Here is a 19,767-nt window from a genome sequence, read left to right as displayed (position 1 = left end):
TAGCAATACCAACAAAGGACCAACTAAAATAATCGCAGCATATTGATCAGCCAGTTGTACCATGAGCCAAAACCTCAATCTCCCCATCCTGCACCTTCAGTCATTTGGCTGACAAAAGTGCGGATGTGATCTATATGGCTAGTGATATTTTCGACGAGGTCAGTGACCCCCATGATGCATTTGCCTTTGACGATGGTGCAAACTCCTCTTTTCTTTGCCAGTATGTAATCGAGGGATAATAGGCGTAGTTCTGAAAGTATGTCCCTAACTCCTGCCAGGGCAGCAGCAATCTCATTACTCGAGAGGATGAGACCGCAGATGAGATCAATTCAATCTTGATGGCTGGTAATTCCTGCAGATCCTCCTAAGGTAAAGGTACTAAGGAATGCATACCCCAGAGAGTCAGTCTTAGTGGAGCTCAAAGTCTTAGCTTTTCTCCAATGTGTGCAAAACTCAGGTCAGACTGGACGTTTAACAGGGAAATCCCGATCCCATTCCCAAGTAATCAGACAGGGAACCATGGTCGAAAAATGTGTTCCTGCATTTACAGCACGGGGTGTGCCTATTTCATTAAGGACATCTTTGCCTTGGCTGAAAGAAAATAGTAACCAGGTTTAGTATAGATAATGGAGGGAGCTTCCCAATAAGAGGTGGCTCTGTCTTTGTGATTTCCTTGAACATATGGGTAGTCCATGGCTACAAAATATGGCTGTCTTGAGTGTTTATAAAGTCGTTTAGTAGAAAGAGGTGGGTCTTTCACTAAGAGATGTGGTTATTATCCCAGAATGGTTCCTTCCCACAATTGGGAAGATGTGGGTACTAATAGTGGTCTCATAATGAAGATGGGGATAGATAATAATCAAAAGAAATATTATGTCCCGTAAATGCTTTAGTAGCGTTCCATACTCCTTCATTGGGATTCGGGAGGGGAAAAGGGGCCAAAGAGTTTTTCGTGAAGTCAGGGCGTAACAGATCACTTCACCCTGCCAAATATTATATTGTGACTTTGGAGAAACAAATTGTTAGTTAAAGATAACTTTTCCTCTTTTGCTCTTTTGCAGCGTGACCTATTTGAATGGGGGCAAGGCGCACCAGGGTTGCCCATAGCACAACTGAAATCAAACTGGCACACAACACCTTGACCGGGTAAAGACCATTTAGACTTGTTCTGTAAATGAGTTGTTCAATCTTTTTGATGCAGTTGACCACTGCAACAGTAATTCTTGGTAACGTTCAGTTTCTCGGCACACAAGGGTTTTTTTTTGGCATAGTTGGTACACAGTTGCTGGTTGCTCAGGATCGCACAGGCAAACTGTCCCTTCTTGTGCACCAATGCTGGCAATGGCGAGTCCACACAGCAGGACAATTTCAATCTTCATCATCTCCCCCCTTGCAAGGGGCTCATCTGATGAACTTGCAATGATGGAGTTGAACACAGGTGGAATATTCGGCAATCTTAGCACCAGTTGGGGTGGTGAGGAGGACCTGGAAGGGTCCTTCCCAATGAGGCTGGAGACTCAGAGAGCCCATTGTAATTACGTATAAACCATTTCCCCCTTGCCCAAGTGTATACAAAATACACATAATCAATTAAAATAGGCAGCAGCAAGGAAGGAACACAAACTTGTCCAATAGGGGTCATCCACATTCTGGTTTGTGTATTGAAGGAGTACCCTATTTAAGGCCATAGTTTGTGCTCTTCAGCAGGGGCTTCCCCTGTGAATTCTATACCTTACCCAGGTCTGGCATACCCGTCCTTATACTGTGTCTAACCAGGTTTTGCTGGGGGACCAGAAGTTTGGGGTGTAAGGCTGCCTGCTTTGCAGCTGCATCTACTTGCCCACTACTTTAGAAACAGTATCAGTTTCATCAGCATGAGCTGAACATCTTGATTACTGCCAGATTGATTGGACAAAACAGCATTACTATAACGCTGCCCCTCGGGGGTTAAAAATCTTCAATGTTCCCACAAGGTTCCAAAATCGTGGATCATATTAAGAGCACAATGAAGAGTCCCTTTCGCTAGGATGAAAGGCATGTCGATTCCCCACGTCAGCTCCAAGGTAACATTAAAGACACGTCACTCCCTAGTGGCCACATTTCAAAAGTTAAAGCAAGGGCCATGCATTTGTCCCTGGGGGATTTTGCTGTCTTATTCCCAGTCTCAAAGGTGAAATGATGGGGCCTGCCTGTCCCCATTCACAGGGTCCCCTCGGGTAAAGGTTGCCCAGCAGTGGTCTTCGGGTGGGCCCTGAGGTAGGTTCCGCCCCCAGTGGATATCCTGGTTCAAATCAATCATATCAGATCTGGCAAACAGCATTTGGGATCATGAGGGCACTGGATATAATCAGTTTTACCTGTAACTTACATTGTGGTTCAGTCTGATTCTGGCCATCCCAATGGAAAATCACTGCTCATCTCATTTGTGACTGGAAATTCCTGGACTGGTTCGTACTATTGGTCTGGATCATGTCAGCGACTCCAGGGGGAAAAGCATTGCAGTAGCATAGGGCTAAACAGAGGTAATTGAGCTTCTTGGTTATTGTTCAGTTGTATATCACTTCCGTCAGACAGACAGCCACATATTTCAGTCTTGCAATACAAGCCACTCGTACTCAGGCTACTGCCAGAATTTCACTGCATTTACATTTATATTACCCTTGGACATATTGAGCAAATTGGGCTGGTCTTATCGGCTATGAAGAATGGATGCTTCATTTTCAAAAGAAAGAAAGGTTTGCAATAAGTGGATTGTGTTCTGGGGATAATTAGGAAATGTTAGAGGCTCAGCGGGTATCTAGGAACAAAATCCCCATCCTCAAAAAGGGTCGGTATGCCAGATATAGGCTCGGGATTCCTCGTAGAATCTAAGTTCTCTATTTTACAGTATTGTTGCTTTAATCCTGTTGGTGTATTTCTCAACTTTAGTGGCCTTAAACATTCTCTTATGTCGCTTTTTTTTTCATATACCCATTCACAGTCACCTTCCAGCTTTTGGGAGTTCCATTTGCTAATATACCTCTATCCACCAATCACATGCAGAATTTCTTCAACTGGCCAGTAAGGTAGCTTTCCATTCTTTAGATAACAACAAATTAATGCAGTCATGCTTCAAATTAATCATGAGGCAATGAGACAGGCCACTGACAATGTGTAAAAGAATAAAAACGAGCGGTCCTGCCAATTAATTTCGATTTTGTGATTTGGGCTAATACAATTGACTATTAAAAATAATAAATAAATAATTATCTGGAATTCAGAGATGGAAAGTGAATAAGCAACTAAGACATTTTAAAAGTCATCAATATAAATTGGAAATTAATTTATTCAGTATTCAAATTTTAAAATGTAAAATGTATACAGTTTCCAACTTTGAAATCCACTATAATTACCCAGTTCTAGTCCCTTAATTTAAATCCAAGATTAGGTTCCTTAAGTGGTCCTGACCAGCCATTGCTCATTTACAATGCTATAGATGGTAATACAAAAACTTCTAATACATGAATAACGGCTGAATCCAAAGACACAGATATTTATCACAGGATATTAATTTTATCACATGATTTATCATAACCTAATGTTAAATTGAAACTTCAATTGTTATTTTGGGAGGGGGTTCCCTCAATAAAGCTATGACTCGCACATCATAATCATCAATGAAACACAGCAGTCTTAAAATTAAGTGAAAACAAATGAATCTGAAACAAAAAAAAGGTTATAATCTTGTCTTCCTCCGTATTAAACTGATTTGAAATTGAATAAGGTAAGGATCCTTTCATGTAAGGATAAAAGAAATTAGTTAGAAACTGACAGTAGGGCAGTCATGGCCTGGAAGAAGAACAGGAGGTAATATTTAATTTCATAATCACTGAAGGATCCTTAACCTTAAAAGAAATCATGTTAAATTTCCAAAACGTAAATCAAATCCAAAACCTTCTTCATATCACAGGTTTTAGCTTTTGTTTATTCCTTTGTTGTAAGGGTAATGAGGCCCTCACATTCCAGAACAGTCAATGTTAGGGCATTTAGTCTCATAAATACTGGCTGTGGCACATAACTGCTTAAAAAGTGTGCAAAATCTAAATACCTCTCAGCCGTTGCACTTGCAATTCTAACAATATTTTCAAGGCAAGTTTTTCATGGCTCTACATTCGCCCACAACACAGGGGAAACACAACAAAGTCTTTAATAGTTGCCCAATGTGTCCTGTATGCCAAATTCATTAAAGTCTGGACATCCTGAAGCAAGCAACTATAATTACAGCAGATTTGTGCTAGCCAATTAAAATTAATGTTGGGCACTCGAATGGATCGGGGGCATCTTGAAGCATGATGTGTGGGTCCAGAGCTTATCAAATGGGGTTTCACTTGTCATAACCCTGGGGCAAGCAAATTCTCTACTACTAATTTTGTAAAGATGCTTTCAGTAGGACTTTCTGTCCGGACACTAGGACCCTGTTGAGTACCTTGTGGCCGAGTAGCAAGAATTGTATCAGCATTTCTAAAAGCATTTTTGTCCCTGGCCAGCGGTCAGTCAAGTAATCAACAGGAATGTGGTCTGCTCCAGCAAGATTTCACAGTTTATTTCGATGCCAGGCACAAGTTTGTCCAGCTTCTATGTTCCTTGGAGAAACTGTGCAATTTCATTTAGAACAAAGGCAATTTTTTATATGTTTCTTAGACCATAAGACCATAAGACATAGGAGTGGAAGTAAGGCCATTCGGCCCATCGAGTCCACTCCGCCATTCGATCATGGCTGCTGGGCACTTCAACTCCACTTACCCACATTCTCCCCGTAGCCCTTAATTCCCCGAGATAACAAGAATCTATCAATCTCTGCCTTGAAGACATTTAGCGTCCCGGCCTCCACTGCACTCTGCGGCAATGAATTCCACAGGCCCACCACTCTCTGGCTGAAGAAATGTCTCCGCATTTCTGTTCTGAATTTACCCCCTCTAATTCTAAGGCTGTGTCCACGGGTCCTAGTCTCCTCACCTAACAGAAACAATTTCTTAGCGTCCACCCTTTCCAAGCCATAAGAAATAGTACAGCCTTACAAGAAAAGGGATTGTGAGGATCATTACGCTGCTTGACATAGGAAATGGGAGAGATCGGAAACTCTGTTGGACTTAAGAATGGACAAATCTTCTGGCTTGGATAAATTGCTGTGGGAAGCAAGACAGGAAATTGCAGAGGCTCTGGTCCAAATTTTTAATTTTTCTCTGGACACGGGGGAGTGCCAAAGATGGCTAACATGGTTCCCCTTTCAAGAGGGATGGTAGAGATAGAAGATAGAACATAGAACAATACAGTGCAGAACCATGAAATTAAGACCAATGAGTCTCACATCAATAGTAGGGAAACTGTTGGAGAAAATTATTACCCATATAGAAAGGCATAGTTAACTAAGGACAGTAGCATGGCTTTGTCAGAGAATTTGTTAGAATTTTTTAAAATTGTGATCAAGTGCATGGATGAGGAAAGTTCAGTTGATGTATTTTATGTGGATTTTAGCAAAGCTTTTGACAAGAACCCACATGGAGACTGATTGAGAGAGTTAAAGCACATGGAATTCAGGAAAACTTGGTGAGGCAAATCAGAAATTGGCTTAGAAAGTTTGCACATTCTCCCCATGTCTGCATGGGTTTTGTCTGGGTGCTCTGGTTACCTCCCACAGTCCAAAGATGTGCAGGTTAGATGGATTGGCCATGCTAATTTGCTCATAGTGTCCAGGGATATGCAGGTTAAGTGGATTAGCTATGGGGGATTCTGGGTTACAAAGATAAAGGCGGGGTGGGGGGGGTAGATTTGGGTGCGTTTGTGTGGACTTAAAAAACTGAACGGCCTGTATCCACACTGTAGGAATTCTATAATTCTAATAGGCAGCCGAGACTGGATGAATGTTGAATGGGAGAGAGGCTGGAGGTGAGGGATGGACAGGCAGAGTCTGTGGCAGGGAATGGCAGGGGCTGAAGGCACCTGGCTACCTTCATCCTGTAAGGTATTCCTCCATGTGAGGTCTCCAGGAAATCTGGCTTCACAATATAACAGATGTCTACACGGAGACAGAATATTTAATAGTTCCACTGATTTCAATAAAATTTGTCAAAAACCATGAGACCCACATTGAGATCACAAATAATAGCTGTCAAACACTTTGAAATAATACTTTTTAATTTATCACCAGACTACCTTACAAACAGGAACACTTTTAGGAGCAACTCAATCTGAAGTACTTACGCTCACACTGATTAAGAAATAAAGAGGATATAAATTTACTAAAATCACAATAAATAAACTCTCTGTTTAGGCACTTGTACAATAGAATTACAGCATCAGGACTGGTAACAGAAAGCATAGTTTACATTCTCAAATTCATTCATAAAATTTGGACTAATTGATGCTTACAAGCATCTTCCAGATGTTAATAGATATTTAATTATGCTTACAAATGAGTAATCTTGTCAATACATTTACATGATTTCATAAAGATCTATTGTTTTGTTTTATTTCTACTAATTATCACCTACTATATCAATATCACATCATTGTATAATGTAATCGGTGGACTTCACAGGTAGTATTGTTACTAACTACGTTTAGACTCATACCTTTTGCTTTCAAATACAACTAGAAAATAAACTGTGCATAATTTTGCTTTTGTAATTCAGATTATTTAGTGTCGCATGTATGCTAGAACATCCGAAAGACTCTGATGTCTTAACAAATTACAGCATTGGCCAATGCCAAGTATATCATGTTCATACACTTCCACATATTATTTGCAATGTTACAATAGTGACTATCCTTCAAAGCACTGTGTTAACTGGAAAGCTCTTTGGAACATCCAAACGTTGTGAGCTATATAAGTGCAAGTCTTCCTTTTTATTTATAAAAGTAGAAATCTATATAATAAAAACGCATATGACTTAAACAGTGCCAATACCAGCAAGATCATAACTGATCCCTTTATACAGGAAGATTACAAATACATAGCTGGAACCAAAATCTTTTAGTTCCATGTACATTCAGAGCAGGTATAATCCTTAAACAATAGGGCACTCAGGATTATTGTTATCCAAGAAATACTGTGATATATAAATTGAACCTCAAAGAAATGAAACTATTTTTATTGCATTGCAACATCTCACTCTGCAATTATTATATCCATCCCTATGCTGCTAGACTGTCCAGGTTACAGTGACGTTCTTTTCTTGGGTGGAGTTTGCCAATTCTTATTTTTAAATCTCACTTCTATAGGGTCAATGTTCTACTTTGTGCCTACAGTTTTAGTTCCCCACAGCTCGTGGCAGAATTCCGGCAACCTGAATGGTCTAAGTGAGGGAACAGAAGTGCTCTACTAAGAGAAATAGAAGTGAAAATTTGTCATTAATAAAAGAAGGAATTTAAGAATGTGACAAACAAAATACCACCATCACATTGAGTGTTTCTTTCACAGCTTTTGCTAAATTTGCAGAATAGCTGCTTTCTTCACATTAAGACAACTCAAGTACTTAGGTATCTCATAGTCCATTGGTCTTAAATTGAACTCCCATCATCCTGCATTACTTTCCTCTGCCACGCTCTCCCAGGGACAAATGACTTCATTCACAGAGTCCTTGTAAGTACGATGACAATCTTCATCCTCGTCCTCAGAATCTATGGGGTAAATTCTGCACTCGGTTGGCATATCTACTTTGATTTGGAAAAAACTAAAAGAACAGAATAAAATATAATAAACCACTTAAATTCATTTTTAAAAGGTCATTGTTATTCTAGGCTTTTTAATTGTTTAACGATTTGCCTCTAATTTCATTATGTGATCTTTTCAGCAAGTACTAACTCATGCTGAGAAACTGTTAAATGGGCACTAATGCTTTCCAATAACTGAACCAAGTCTATTCTTCATTGTTCAGTCAGATCATGGTAATGGGATGTTGGTACAGTGCCAAACACAGGGATCACTGTTCAGACCATTTCTGTAGTCCAGCTAGACTCCTTTGTTATCACTCTGAGGGAGGATTGTGTGGGGAATCAAGCCTCATGACTTCACAAACTGTACCATAAGTGTAAATATTTTATTTAATCACCAAAATGATTACTGGAATAATTGCACAGAAGACAATATCCCATCACCAAGTCACCCTTTATTGACTTATGCACAGTACATTGACTGTAGCCAGCCAGCTGAGAGTCAGTCCCCTTAACTGAGGGGATGCTAAATTCACTGTTAATTTTTTCTTTTTTTTTCTTTTTTGTTGACAAGCAGTACCCATCACAGCAAAAGGAGACTCCTGTTTATTTTCTTTTTTTCCCCTCAACACGTACGTATGTACGTGTGTGCGTGCGTGTGTGTGAAATTCACTGTTAATATTGGTCAGTCAGGGCTTCCTGATTGGCCTGGGTTAACAACCCTAACCAAGGGTCTCATAGGCAACAAGATCCAGCTGGTACCAATCACAACAGTTACTTCATGATTGTTAACTAGAGCAAAAGACACTTTCTCCAGGTTTTGTTTAATAAAGTCAGAAATAACTCATGTATTAAAAAGGGCATATTCTTTAAATAAGTTGTTAGCACATAAGCCACTGGTCAGAATTAAACTTAATCCTAAATATACACATTCACACATGATAAGAAGATAATGCAGCTCTGTAGAAATTTTATGGGTTTTTAAAAAAGGGGGCTAATGTCTTTCCATTTTCAGTTGTAAGTCAAAGAATTCAAACAAAGAAACACTTCTCATAACTCAGACAACTTCCTGTTATCAAAGCTGCAACATAACTGTTGTAGAATTTAAATGTTGTTCAAATCAGACTTCAAAAAAAGTCGAGTTGGTTATAAATGTTTCAACTGTAAGAGATCTTGGCAATTGTTTTTGATTTTCTGCTATTTTCCAGAAGAATTAGAAACCAGCTTTTGCAGCCTGGAGTCTTTCTTCAACTTTCCCAACACAATTCACTGGGAAAGTTAGGAACTGCAGTTCAGAAACTGCTGCTGGGTAAACTTACACTCAGGGCCCCTTCCACCAGTCTGTCTAGTAATTAAATTAATAAAACCTGTCTTGTCTCTCAAAAGCTTTGATTCTCCACTTGATGTTTTATAAGCATAAAATGAACTAAACCTTTGCGATGTTTCAGTTTTGAGAAATCACATGATAAAACATCATGAACCAGATATGTCTCAACAGGTCTATATTCCAGTTCCTCATAGTCTGTAAATAAAACGTATTTATAACACTTTCTTAGTCCAGAAATGCCAATGACATTTATAATGTCTCCATCACTGATTTCTTTTGCACGTGCTAATTTATTATCGCATGTGCCATCCCAACACACGACCCTATTTTCACAGGATGGACTAGAGATTAGGATATCAAGGTTAATGGGACAAATATGAAGAAGTTAGATTGAATTATAGATCAGCCTTGATTTAATTGAGTAGGAGGAACAGATTCAATGATCTGACTGGCTTACAATTATTCCTAAAACTCTTCAAAGTGTCATCATTATTAGCTGAGAGCGGTTGAAAAGTGAAATTGCTTACTTGGACACTCTTCTTGTCTTTTGTTGCAGCTGCTTCTCTGCCCCATTCAGAGGTTGGATTTTTCGATTGTTCAATGAGATGCATTTGGGAGACAATGTTGCAAAGACTGGTGAATTTGAAAATCCCCGTTTCAAAAACCTGCTGAAGGACAGAGTCATTTTGGATTTCTGAGAAGGTTTGGTTTCCACGGGCCCAGGTATCTGGTTGCAGGTGCTTGATTCAGATTCAACTGACAAGTCAGTATTTTCAGCAACTGAGGAAAATTGATTAGAGACCAAATGATTTTGCTGCCATTTTCTTCCCGTTGTTGGGGTACTGTCTAATGCGACACTAATCGGTGAGGGGCAGAAGGCACTATTTGCTACTGGGATGTACCTGGGTGTGCGGAAGGGCAGATCTCTGTTGGCAGGATTGGATAAGGGTGGACTCAGGGAACAAGGTGAGATACATAGGCCTGTGTACACCGTCAGGTGGGAAACAGGTGCAGTAAACCTACATATCTATAAAAAAATAAGAAAAATGATTTAGAGCACAAGAACATAATAATAGAAGCAGTAATAGTCTATTTGGCTCCTCCAACCTGCAAAGCCATTCAGTAAGATCAGGGAAATATATACTGATCTCAATCTTGAACTTACTCAATGACTGAGCATCTCTGAGCCTTTCTTGTACCATTTTCTGGTTGCCACCAGCACAACCCTTTCAATGCAAAAAAACCTTGAAGCCTGACAGACACCAGGATTATGTTGAAACTATAAAAGAGAATTTAGAGAATAATGCATTGGATTACACAATTGATGCTTTTTGTCTGTGTAGCAAGTAAATAAAATAAAAGAAACCATGTTTTATTTGGAATTATGACATTGCAGGAAGAAATTTCCTTTCATTTGTTGGGGGAATTGTTGGCCATAAGATCGAATTGTTTTGAGAAGTTGTTCACCAGTAGCTGTTGTTCATGGTGTACTCCATAGTGCCGTTTATGACCTGTTGCCATAGCTGCAGGGTGAGGAAATTGTGATCATACTTTGTATAGAAATATATTGGGTTGCTAAATGTACATCCATTTTGTCATTCTGCTGTCGTGAGTCTAGGGAGAGTCCACTAGAAATGCCTATTTCTACATTGCAAGCCTGGAATTCCAAACACGGTCTGTGCATTCCAGTTTGCAGAAGGCCATGTATTACCAAGAGAAGACCATTGTCATAAGAGCGGGGTGTTGAATGTTACTGTTACCACTGCCTCAGTGACCTCTATATCCTGTGAAAGCTGCTAAAGCAGCTGCTTGCATGGTGCCGAAGAATGGTTACAGAGAGGGAGGCCATTTGTCCATCAGGTGTGTGTAAATTCTCTACAAAAGCAATTCATTTAATCCCACTTCCTCATCTTTTCCCCATTGCCCTACAAATGATACTCTACAAACAGCAATCGAATCCTGTTTGAACTGATTCTTTTCATATACATCCTTTGTGGGGATTCTGGGTGTTTTTTTTCTCTCTGTAAATGGAAGATCTCGCAATGAAAAGGTCAGAAACAGAGTACTTTTTATGATCCCAAAATGCATTGGAAAATTCAGTATGAATATGACCCAGTGTGAACTCAAGAGAGATGATTGACAAGCAGTGGTTGTGTACTTTGTCATATAATAAGCACTAACTACTTATGGACATTTATGTGTTCCATTAGGTGAGGTTTCTGGTCAGAAATCCACTGAAAGTTAAAATGGGGGAAAATATATAATGTACTGTTACCATCACCCATTTCACACTATCACAAAGAGTCCCAATCTGATCTCCACTGGGAATTGAGCTCTATTGATACGTAATTCCGAAACCAGTCTGAATAAAAAGAAGAGAAATGTAATGGATTTGAATGTTGGTTTCTAACATTCAAATAATTACAACATCCTTCTGGACTGTTTATGTAGTATGTAACCTTCTGTAGTGTTAATCTACCAAAACTGATCAGTAACTAGGTATTTGTAATTGATCCAAAGATTGTAAATTAATGAAGGAACTCAAACATCAAAATCTACCTATAGTATGTGAAAGGATTATGAATTCCTAGAGAAATTGTTACTCTGCACTCAGTGTCTATGTATTTTGTCAAGTTAGCTATGAATTTGCTATTACTTTATATCGCACCAGGGTAGGGCAGTGGTGGAGGTTCAAGAAGTGTAGGGATGCTTAGGAGGAGTGGGGAGGTTGTGGATCACTGGAGGAAGGCTTGTGAAGGACTTGGAGAGGTATTCTGAAAAGGGTTAAGGAGATTGAGTAGTAGGTAGGGAGGTTGAGGAGGAGTGGGGAGGTTGAGGAGTGTTGGGGAGTTCAGGAGGAGAGGAAGTTGAGGAACTTTGGGAGTTGAGAAATATGGAAGTTAAGGAGCTTTGGGGGAGGAGGTAGCAGAAAAGTTGGAATGTTGAGGAAGAGTGGGCAGTTGAGGAGTTTTGGGGGGGTTGGAGGAGCATGGAGATGTTGTGGAGGAGATAGCTAGTCTCAACTAGTGAAAACATCCTCTCTGCATCTAGTCAGTCCAGTCTGTTAGAATCCCCTCTCATCCTTTTAAATTCCAGTGAATACAAGCCAAGTTGAACCAATCTTTCCTCAAAGGGCAGTCCTGCCATCTATAGTAGCAGCCTAATGAACTTCCACAGCACTCTCTGTGTGGCAAGTATATCCTTTTTTACAAAGGGAAACCAAAACTCTGTGCAATACTCCAAGTATAGTCTCACCAAGGTCCTGTCCAATTGAAGCAAGACCTCCCTACTTCTGAACTCAAATCTTCTTGCAATGAAGGCCAACACACCTTTCTAATTGCTTGCTGCACCTGTCTATCTATTTCCATTTACTGGTGTACCAGAACACCCTAATACCTTTGTACTTTCACACTTCCCAATATATCATTATTTCAATGATACTCTTCCACATACAGTATTCTGAAGTGTACACCTACATGTAGCCATGTTGTACTGCATCTGCCATGTGTTTCTCACTGACTCAACTTGTCTAAATCACCATGACATCTCCTTCCAACTTCCTCATAACTCATAATTCTGTCCAGTTTTATGTCATTGGGAAATTGCAAATTTCAAATATATTATGAAAAGTTTGGGCCCAAGCACTGATCCTTGTAGTACCCCACTAGTCACTGCTTGCCACTCAGGAAAAAAACTATTTATTTCCCATTCTCTGCCTCTTGCCTGTCCACCAATTCTTAACCCATGACAATATATTACCTCCATTCCATGTGTTTTAACTTTGCTCATTAACGTCTTATCAAAAGCTTGCTGAAAATCCAAACAGATCACATCTGATGGTTCTCCCTTATTTATTAGACCTTGCATCTTCAAAAATGTTTGAAGTTACATCCTCAAAACATGCCAGTAGATTGATTAAGCATGATTTGCCTTTCATTAACGTTTGCTGCCTTTATCCATTTTAGCTTCTGTTTTCTTCAGCATTGACAAAGATTATATTTCTTGATACTACGTAAAAGGAAAATCCCTTGCATTCTTTCATTCTCTAGTTTAGTTTTACATTTTTAGAGGAAATCTATTTCTGGCACAGCCATTAAAAGGAAAACTAGTTACACACAGCTCAGGACAACATCAGCTCACCAAATTGTGAACAACAGGATATAACAGTAAAACCCACTTCCTACAAAAAAAACCCATTGTGGCAGGACAGGGCCACAAGTGCATCTGATTGTAGAACGGTATCGGCACATTCTTATCATCAGGCATCCTTCCTTCCTTAAAGCCAAGATGTTGGGTCCCAAAACAGTCCAGTCACTCACCATATCATCAGTTGGAGCTTTCTAATCATTTCCAGCTTATTGCAAGATGAAGGCATACTAAATACTAAGTCAACTACTGATATAGGCAATATCAGAGCCTGCACAAAAGGGTTAGGAAAATGTATCTGCTAAGAAAAATGCAGGTGTTAGATTTTCAAATAGAGATGCAAAAAGGCATCAGATCAAGATCAACTACAATGGTGGCATTCATGGAATGAAAAGAATCTTTGATCACCAGTGCGTGAAAGACACAATGAAAATGAAGCAGATTTGGAGTGATTTAATGCAACACACAACAGCAAACATGAATAAACCTGAGTTTGACGCAACATCATCCAGATGTAACAGAAATCACACAAAGCAGATGTGCAATGATTGATATGACTTTATTTTTATTAAATGAACATGAAATAGCATCTGCAGACAAGAGACGTCATTCTGAAAATCCACCTCACACTCTTTCAGAGGAGCTCTAATTTGTGGAATTTAGTTTTTAAAAGTACCATGTGTAGTATATGTCCAGTGTTAATCACATAATGTCATTTAAGACCAAATAAAACAGAGTGCTGGAGAAACTCAGCAGGTCTGGCAGCCTCTGTGGAGAAAGCAACAGAGTTAATATTTCGAGTCTGGTCTGACTCTTCGTCAAAATTCAGTTCCCAAATTCAAACCTAAAGAAGAGTCATACTGGACTCAAAACGTTAACTCTGTTTCTCTCACTACAGAAGCCGTTGGACTTGCTGAGATTTTCCAGCATTCTCTGTGTTTGTTTCAGATTTACAGCATTTTGTTTTTAGTTTGTAAGACCAAAACTAGGTTAGATGTCAGAAGGTGTTTCTTTTGTCAGGGGTTTGTGGGCCTGTAATTTGTGGAATTTCTTCAGTTGAGGGTTGTTCCTAGTGTTGGCTGGGTCAGAGATCATCTTGGATGAATACAATAATCAGGCCCAGACTGCTCTCTTGAACCATTTGCTATTTCCTAAGAGAAGAATCTTCCACATTTTTCAGCTTTGTTGAACTAAGTTTATATCATTATTTTGCCTCCTCCACATACATATATACGTAGTGAGGCACAAAGCATCATAGTTACATGGGACCAGCATTGACCAGTTGATCTTTCGTATTCAGTGTTCGTATATTGAACTCGAAGGGTGGGGGAGGGGTGGAGGGGTGGAGTGGTGGGGGGGAGGACTGCCTCCTTCTGCATCATTAGGTCTCTGGGATGTTTTCAGATTTTTGATGAGAATTTTCAGCTTGTGTTACTGTCGCTAATCACTATAGTTATAAATACTCCTTCAGTTCTATTCCTGATGAAGGGCTTTTGCCCGAACCATCGATTCTCCTGCTCCTCGGATGCTGCCTGACCTACTGTGCTTTTCCAGCACCACACACTTGACTCTAAACTGCAGTATCTGCAGTCCTCACTCTCGTCTATTTTACCTCGTTGCTGGAAGACGGAGTCTTTGATAACAGTGGTTAGATTGTTTGCAGCATACCCGTGAAAATAACTGCAATGTCATTTCTTGTTTGCAACATGCAATGAAAACAAGAAATTACCATGGCAGTTTGAAGGATATATCACAGTTGCAATCTGTTTCAATAACCTTGTGTAACTGTCACTGTGGTATGAATCATGTGTGATACTGGAGTTCCAGTTACTTGTCCAAACCCTTCATTCTCCTCTTTGTTTTACTAATGCCAGTTTTGGCTTTGAGGAAACCTGTCCTCAGGTGGTTGCTCTGGTTAAATTGGGCTTTGCGAGAAAGCAACTCAGGGACTGGCTACTCTCCAATCTCTCTGGTACAGTGGGCTCTGCAGCCACGCCACAGTGACCCAGCTGTAACCAGCAATTACATGGTACATGGATCACAAAACCAACTTCTCCCTGTTTAATAAGACCCTGATTTAGTCTCATACTCCAGCACGTCATCACTGCAGCTGAACCAGTAATACAAGCTGGATTGACTAGTTTAAAACTACAAGATTGTTTACTGCACAGACAATTAGACTGGAATAAAATATCTCAAACACTATAAATTCAAACTTGCCTTAAAACAGGTTGTAATGATGCAGGTAAATTACTTGAGCCTGTTTCTGGAGTTTGTAAAACTGAATGGATGCATTATAACAGACTCTTATCTGATAAATAGCCTCCCACATCTTTTGTTGCCTTGTAGGAAGCTGTTTGCTGTATTGTATATAAAGCTCTTCATGACCTATGGATTATTCTCTATAAAGCCTCCTATTACCACTGTGTTATATTTATGTATAGCTTCCTTATGTGTTTTCTTAGAGGCAATTCATTCTTACTGCATGTTCTGTAGCATATAGGACAGTATGCTATCCTATAATTTGATTTACTTTTATTTTAGCGAATCAGTATCATGGTGAGCTTAGTTTACTTTGTAAAGTTAGCAGAACCTCTTAACTATGTTATATGATATTTTCAGAGCAGATTGTGACTGAGATACTAACAACATTGCACAAAAAGAAAAAAAACTAAGATGTAAGTCTGTTTATGCATATCCGACAGGAAGATGACAGGGCTACCTAAATAACAGCAAAGGACAGAAGTTTTAAATGAGACCAGCACAATGACCTTTTCAAAACAGAAGCGTGAGAGAGGCTGCTGAAGCTGGAGGGTCTTCCCTACTGATGGTGAATAATGTGTACTGTCACGGACTACCCACGGGAATATGCTTGAGATGAAAAAACTTGATAGAACTCTTTCTAGACTCTCTTGCTCCCAACCAGATGTTTCAACCACAATTTCAGGATACCCAAACCAACGTCATATGCAAGTACAAAGATCTTTTATAACAAGAATAAATTATTTTAAATGATTTCCAGAAACAAAACACAATTGAGATTTGAGGTGGTGATTTGATTCTATCAAACAGAAGCCCCCTGCTCTCTCTAGAACGAGTCTATTTATATACAATGGGTATAAAAATTATTGGATATTAGGCAGGAGGGAGAAATAAACAAATTAAATTCCCTCAACAATTATATATTAAAGACTTCAAGCATTCAGGGCTGTTGGCTTACAATTACAAGTTAATTTAAACTGTTCCCAAGCCAATTCTTTTATTAGTACAACCACTTATATAATAATTACTGCCTAAATAGAAGTATTCATAGTGCAGCCAAGAAGAAATATTTTAAAACAGCAGCAACAAACAATGCTGTTAACTTTACTATCGCTTTGGTTCCTTTCTGACGTACATATTGAATCATTTTACTTAAAGAATGTGGGTTGACAGAGTCATGAGACACATACAGTGGAAGATCTGAAGATATGTAACTATAGAGACGGTTGCTGATAGTCTCTGATGGCTTCAGTAGTCTTCCCTCACTCACCGCAGACAGTTCACACTCTCAGTACAGCAAATGTCCAAAATTCTCAACACCACTGCAGGGTCAATGGAAAGTGTTCATGCAAAGTTTTGAGGAGTGTCAGCAGTGCCAACAGTACCTCACACCCACCTGAACATCAAACTACGCTGTGAGGGTTTGTGTGAAGTGGCCTCTGTACAAGAGCAGCATTTGGTTGCTCTGGTTTTGTGCTGAGTTTCCATGATCATGAGGCAAAAACCTGAGTTCAAGACTGCCATAACCTATGTTGTTTCAGCTTGTTAACTTATTCTCACTGTGTCACAGCTTTAGTAACTAACAGACAGAAATTATCTAAAAGGAATGACTGAACTTGTTCATAGCTAATTTTCATAAAACAAGCAATTATCTTGACAGCAGTATTGGGATGTTAATAAACTTGACACAATTTCACATTTAAGACTTGAGATGGGCTAGGTAATTAATCTACACCTGTATTTATATTGCATTCTGTCACTAGATTTTTAAGTGCAATTGTTATTCTTTATTTTTATGGGGTTTTTTTGGAGACTATTTTTCTGCTCCCCTTCTCATCAGCCCTTGAGACCTGGTACCCATCACTTTACAGCTCCCCTGAGATGTCAATGAGCCATGTGACCAGGTTGAACTTTTCCACACATTGGAACCGGAGTAGGCCATTCATCCCCTCAAGCCTATTCCACTGATCTGTGGCCTAACTCCATATACCTGCCTTTGGCCCATATCCCTTAATACCTATGCTTAACAAAAAAAAAATCCATCTCAGATTTAAAATGAACAACTGGCCTAGCATTAGCTGCTGTTTGTGGGAGAGAGTTCCAATCCTGTATCTCCCTTTGTGTGTAGAAGTGCTTCCTAATATCCTGCCTGAATGGTCCGGCCCTAAGTGTTACATCGTCCATTCCCTAACTTTGGAATCCCCAACCAGTGGAAATAGTTTATTTTTAACTGCCCAGACATTTCCTGTTAGTATCCTGAAGACTTTGGACAGATCACCCTTAACCTTCTAAATTCTACAGAAACCAAGCCTAATTTGTACGATGTTTCCTCACAACTGAACCCTGAAGACCTGATATCATTACTGTAAGCCTACATTGCTCCCTCCAAAGCAATCCTTCCTAAGTTGTGGTGCCTAGATCTGCTCACAGTATTCCAATTTGGGTTTAACCAGCATTTTTTAAATTACTACAGCATAAATTCTGTGTCCTTGAACCCCAATCCTCTAGATATAAAGGCCATCTATTAGTCTTCTTGTTGCTAAGTTGCCTGTCCAGCAATGTGTTTGAGGAGTAGATTTCTAAGGATACACCTTCAGAATCCCTCCACCCACCAATGCAGGGTCTAAAATAATGAGCTGAAGACAGATAATATTAGATCTCACCAATAAACAGCAAAATCTTCAGCTTGTACATCAACTATCACTGGCTCCTGTGTTCAGTAGCCATTATTTAAATTTGCATAGACATTAACTGGTACGGTTTCAGATAGGCACATACTCAGGACTCGAAGGGAAACGTAGAAATATGAGATGGTGATGGGCTTGTGATTGTGGAGATTCTTGAAAGCTGAGGCGTGTCATGGTATGGTTTATGGCAGGGGATGCAGGCCGGTATGTGAGGTGGTTGGATAGACAGAATGGTGGAGTAAGGAACTGGGAAGGTTAGGCTACACATGAAAACCAATAGAAAACCAAATGCATCAATCAATCTCAATGAACAATTCGATAATGGGACACTGCTTGCATGAAAATAATTCTTTGACAATCCCTGCAAAGCAAATTACGCAGCTGGAATCTAAATGACATGTTGTTGGTGCAGTTGTACTGAGAGCAACAACTTGTACTTTTAATTTTGTTTTTACTGAGGGTAAAACATACCAAGGTGCTTCACATAAAAGTATTGTCAAGCAAAAGCTAGCATTAAGGCTGATTTTGCAGCCTTCCTGGCAATATACATCAGACAGAAAATTACTTGCACAGAACCTGTTTCTAAAGGACAAAGCTCTGTGCTGGGACCTCATGCTTAAAAAATGACCCTTTAGCATCAGCTGGGATCAAAGACTCTTGCTCCTGAGTTTGGGTTCGAGGGCTAATCTAGTCCTTCAGGTGAAACCGAGGCCCAGTCTGGCCATTTCAGTAAAGGTTAAAGAATCTCAGTGAATGGAATTTTTTCAGTGTTGTGACAAAGGTTTAATGACCAAAGAATGAGTGAAATACTCATTCCTCTTACTGGCCTTTGCAGGATATTGTTGAATGCACAATGGCTTCCTGCCTTTTTTCACATACTAACAGTGACTGCGTTACATAATTACTGTAATTACTTATAACAGGTGCTTTGAGATGCTTTTGTCAGACGAGAGGAGGTATTTTATAAGTATACAATAATTAACCTGGAATCCACCGCTCAAGGCAATCACTGGGAATTTCCTGAAAGCTGATTCTCTTCCTCCCCTGTCAGAAAGCCTGTTGACCTGGGCAAACACCTTTCCAAAGGCAAAGTGACAGTGAGTATATTCGTCGCAGAATGGCATTTGGGCTGGGTGGTAATAAAACTAATAGATGCCTCATTTCATTGAGTTGGAGGTCAATAAGGTTCCTTGTGTAACATAAAGGGCCAAGCCTCAGTGACACTTGGTCAAAATCTTGTAACTTCCTCCCAAATGGCATTATGGGTCAATCTACAGCACATGGAATGCAGTGGTTCAAGGTGGCAGCTCACCCACCACCTTCTGAAGGGGCAATTAGGGATGTGCAAAAAATGCTGACTCAGGTAGCGACAACCATACCACATGACTGAATAAATAAATAAAAATAAATAGATCCCCACTGCCTATATGTATTTGCTCTTAATGGTGAAAGGATTTATAACTGGTGACAGGGAATGCTGTGGATCTTGTAGTATGTTAAAAAGAAGTTTTCCACAAAACTGTTTCATGCAAGTGAAGTGATGGTGCACTTCACCATAAATGTGGATGGAGACAGCCTATTGGTATTCATCCACAGACCTAGGTAATGCCTTGGGACCTGGGTTCAAATCCCAAATTAGCAAATGGTGAAATT

At 39.7% G+C, this 19,767-nt stretch overlaps 1 protein-coding gene across 1 annotated transcript in view; it reads right to left on the bottom strand.

Annotated features, from left to right (window-relative positions):
• Positions 1-6,187: 6,187 nt before the first annotated feature.
• The window catches only part of rgs9b (regulator of G protein signaling 9b), an 89,723-nt gene continuing 76,143 nt past the window's right edge, over positions 6,188-19,767 (bottom strand). Inside the window, exons 18-19 of the mRNA XM_072558815.1 lie at positions 9,547-10,046; positions 6,188-7,712 (exon numbers count right to left, since the gene is read on the bottom strand). Coding sequence (XP_072414916.1) covers positions 7,556-7,712; positions 9,547-10,046 — 657 coding nt within the window. The 3' untranslated portion in view covers positions 6,188-7,555. The remainder of the gene's footprint in view (positions 7,713-9,546; positions 10,047-19,767) is intronic.

The sequence above is a fragment of the Chiloscyllium punctatum genome, chromosome 39, assembly GCF_047496795.1.
Source record: "Chiloscyllium punctatum isolate Juve2018m chromosome 39, sChiPun1.3, whole genome shotgun sequence".
NCBI classification, from domain to species: domain Eukaryota; kingdom Metazoa; phylum Chordata; class Chondrichthyes; order Orectolobiformes; family Hemiscylliidae; genus Chiloscyllium; species Chiloscyllium punctatum.
The sequence above is the reverse complement of the archived record's forward strand: the minus strand, read 5'-3'. Positions and strand labels throughout refer to the sequence as shown.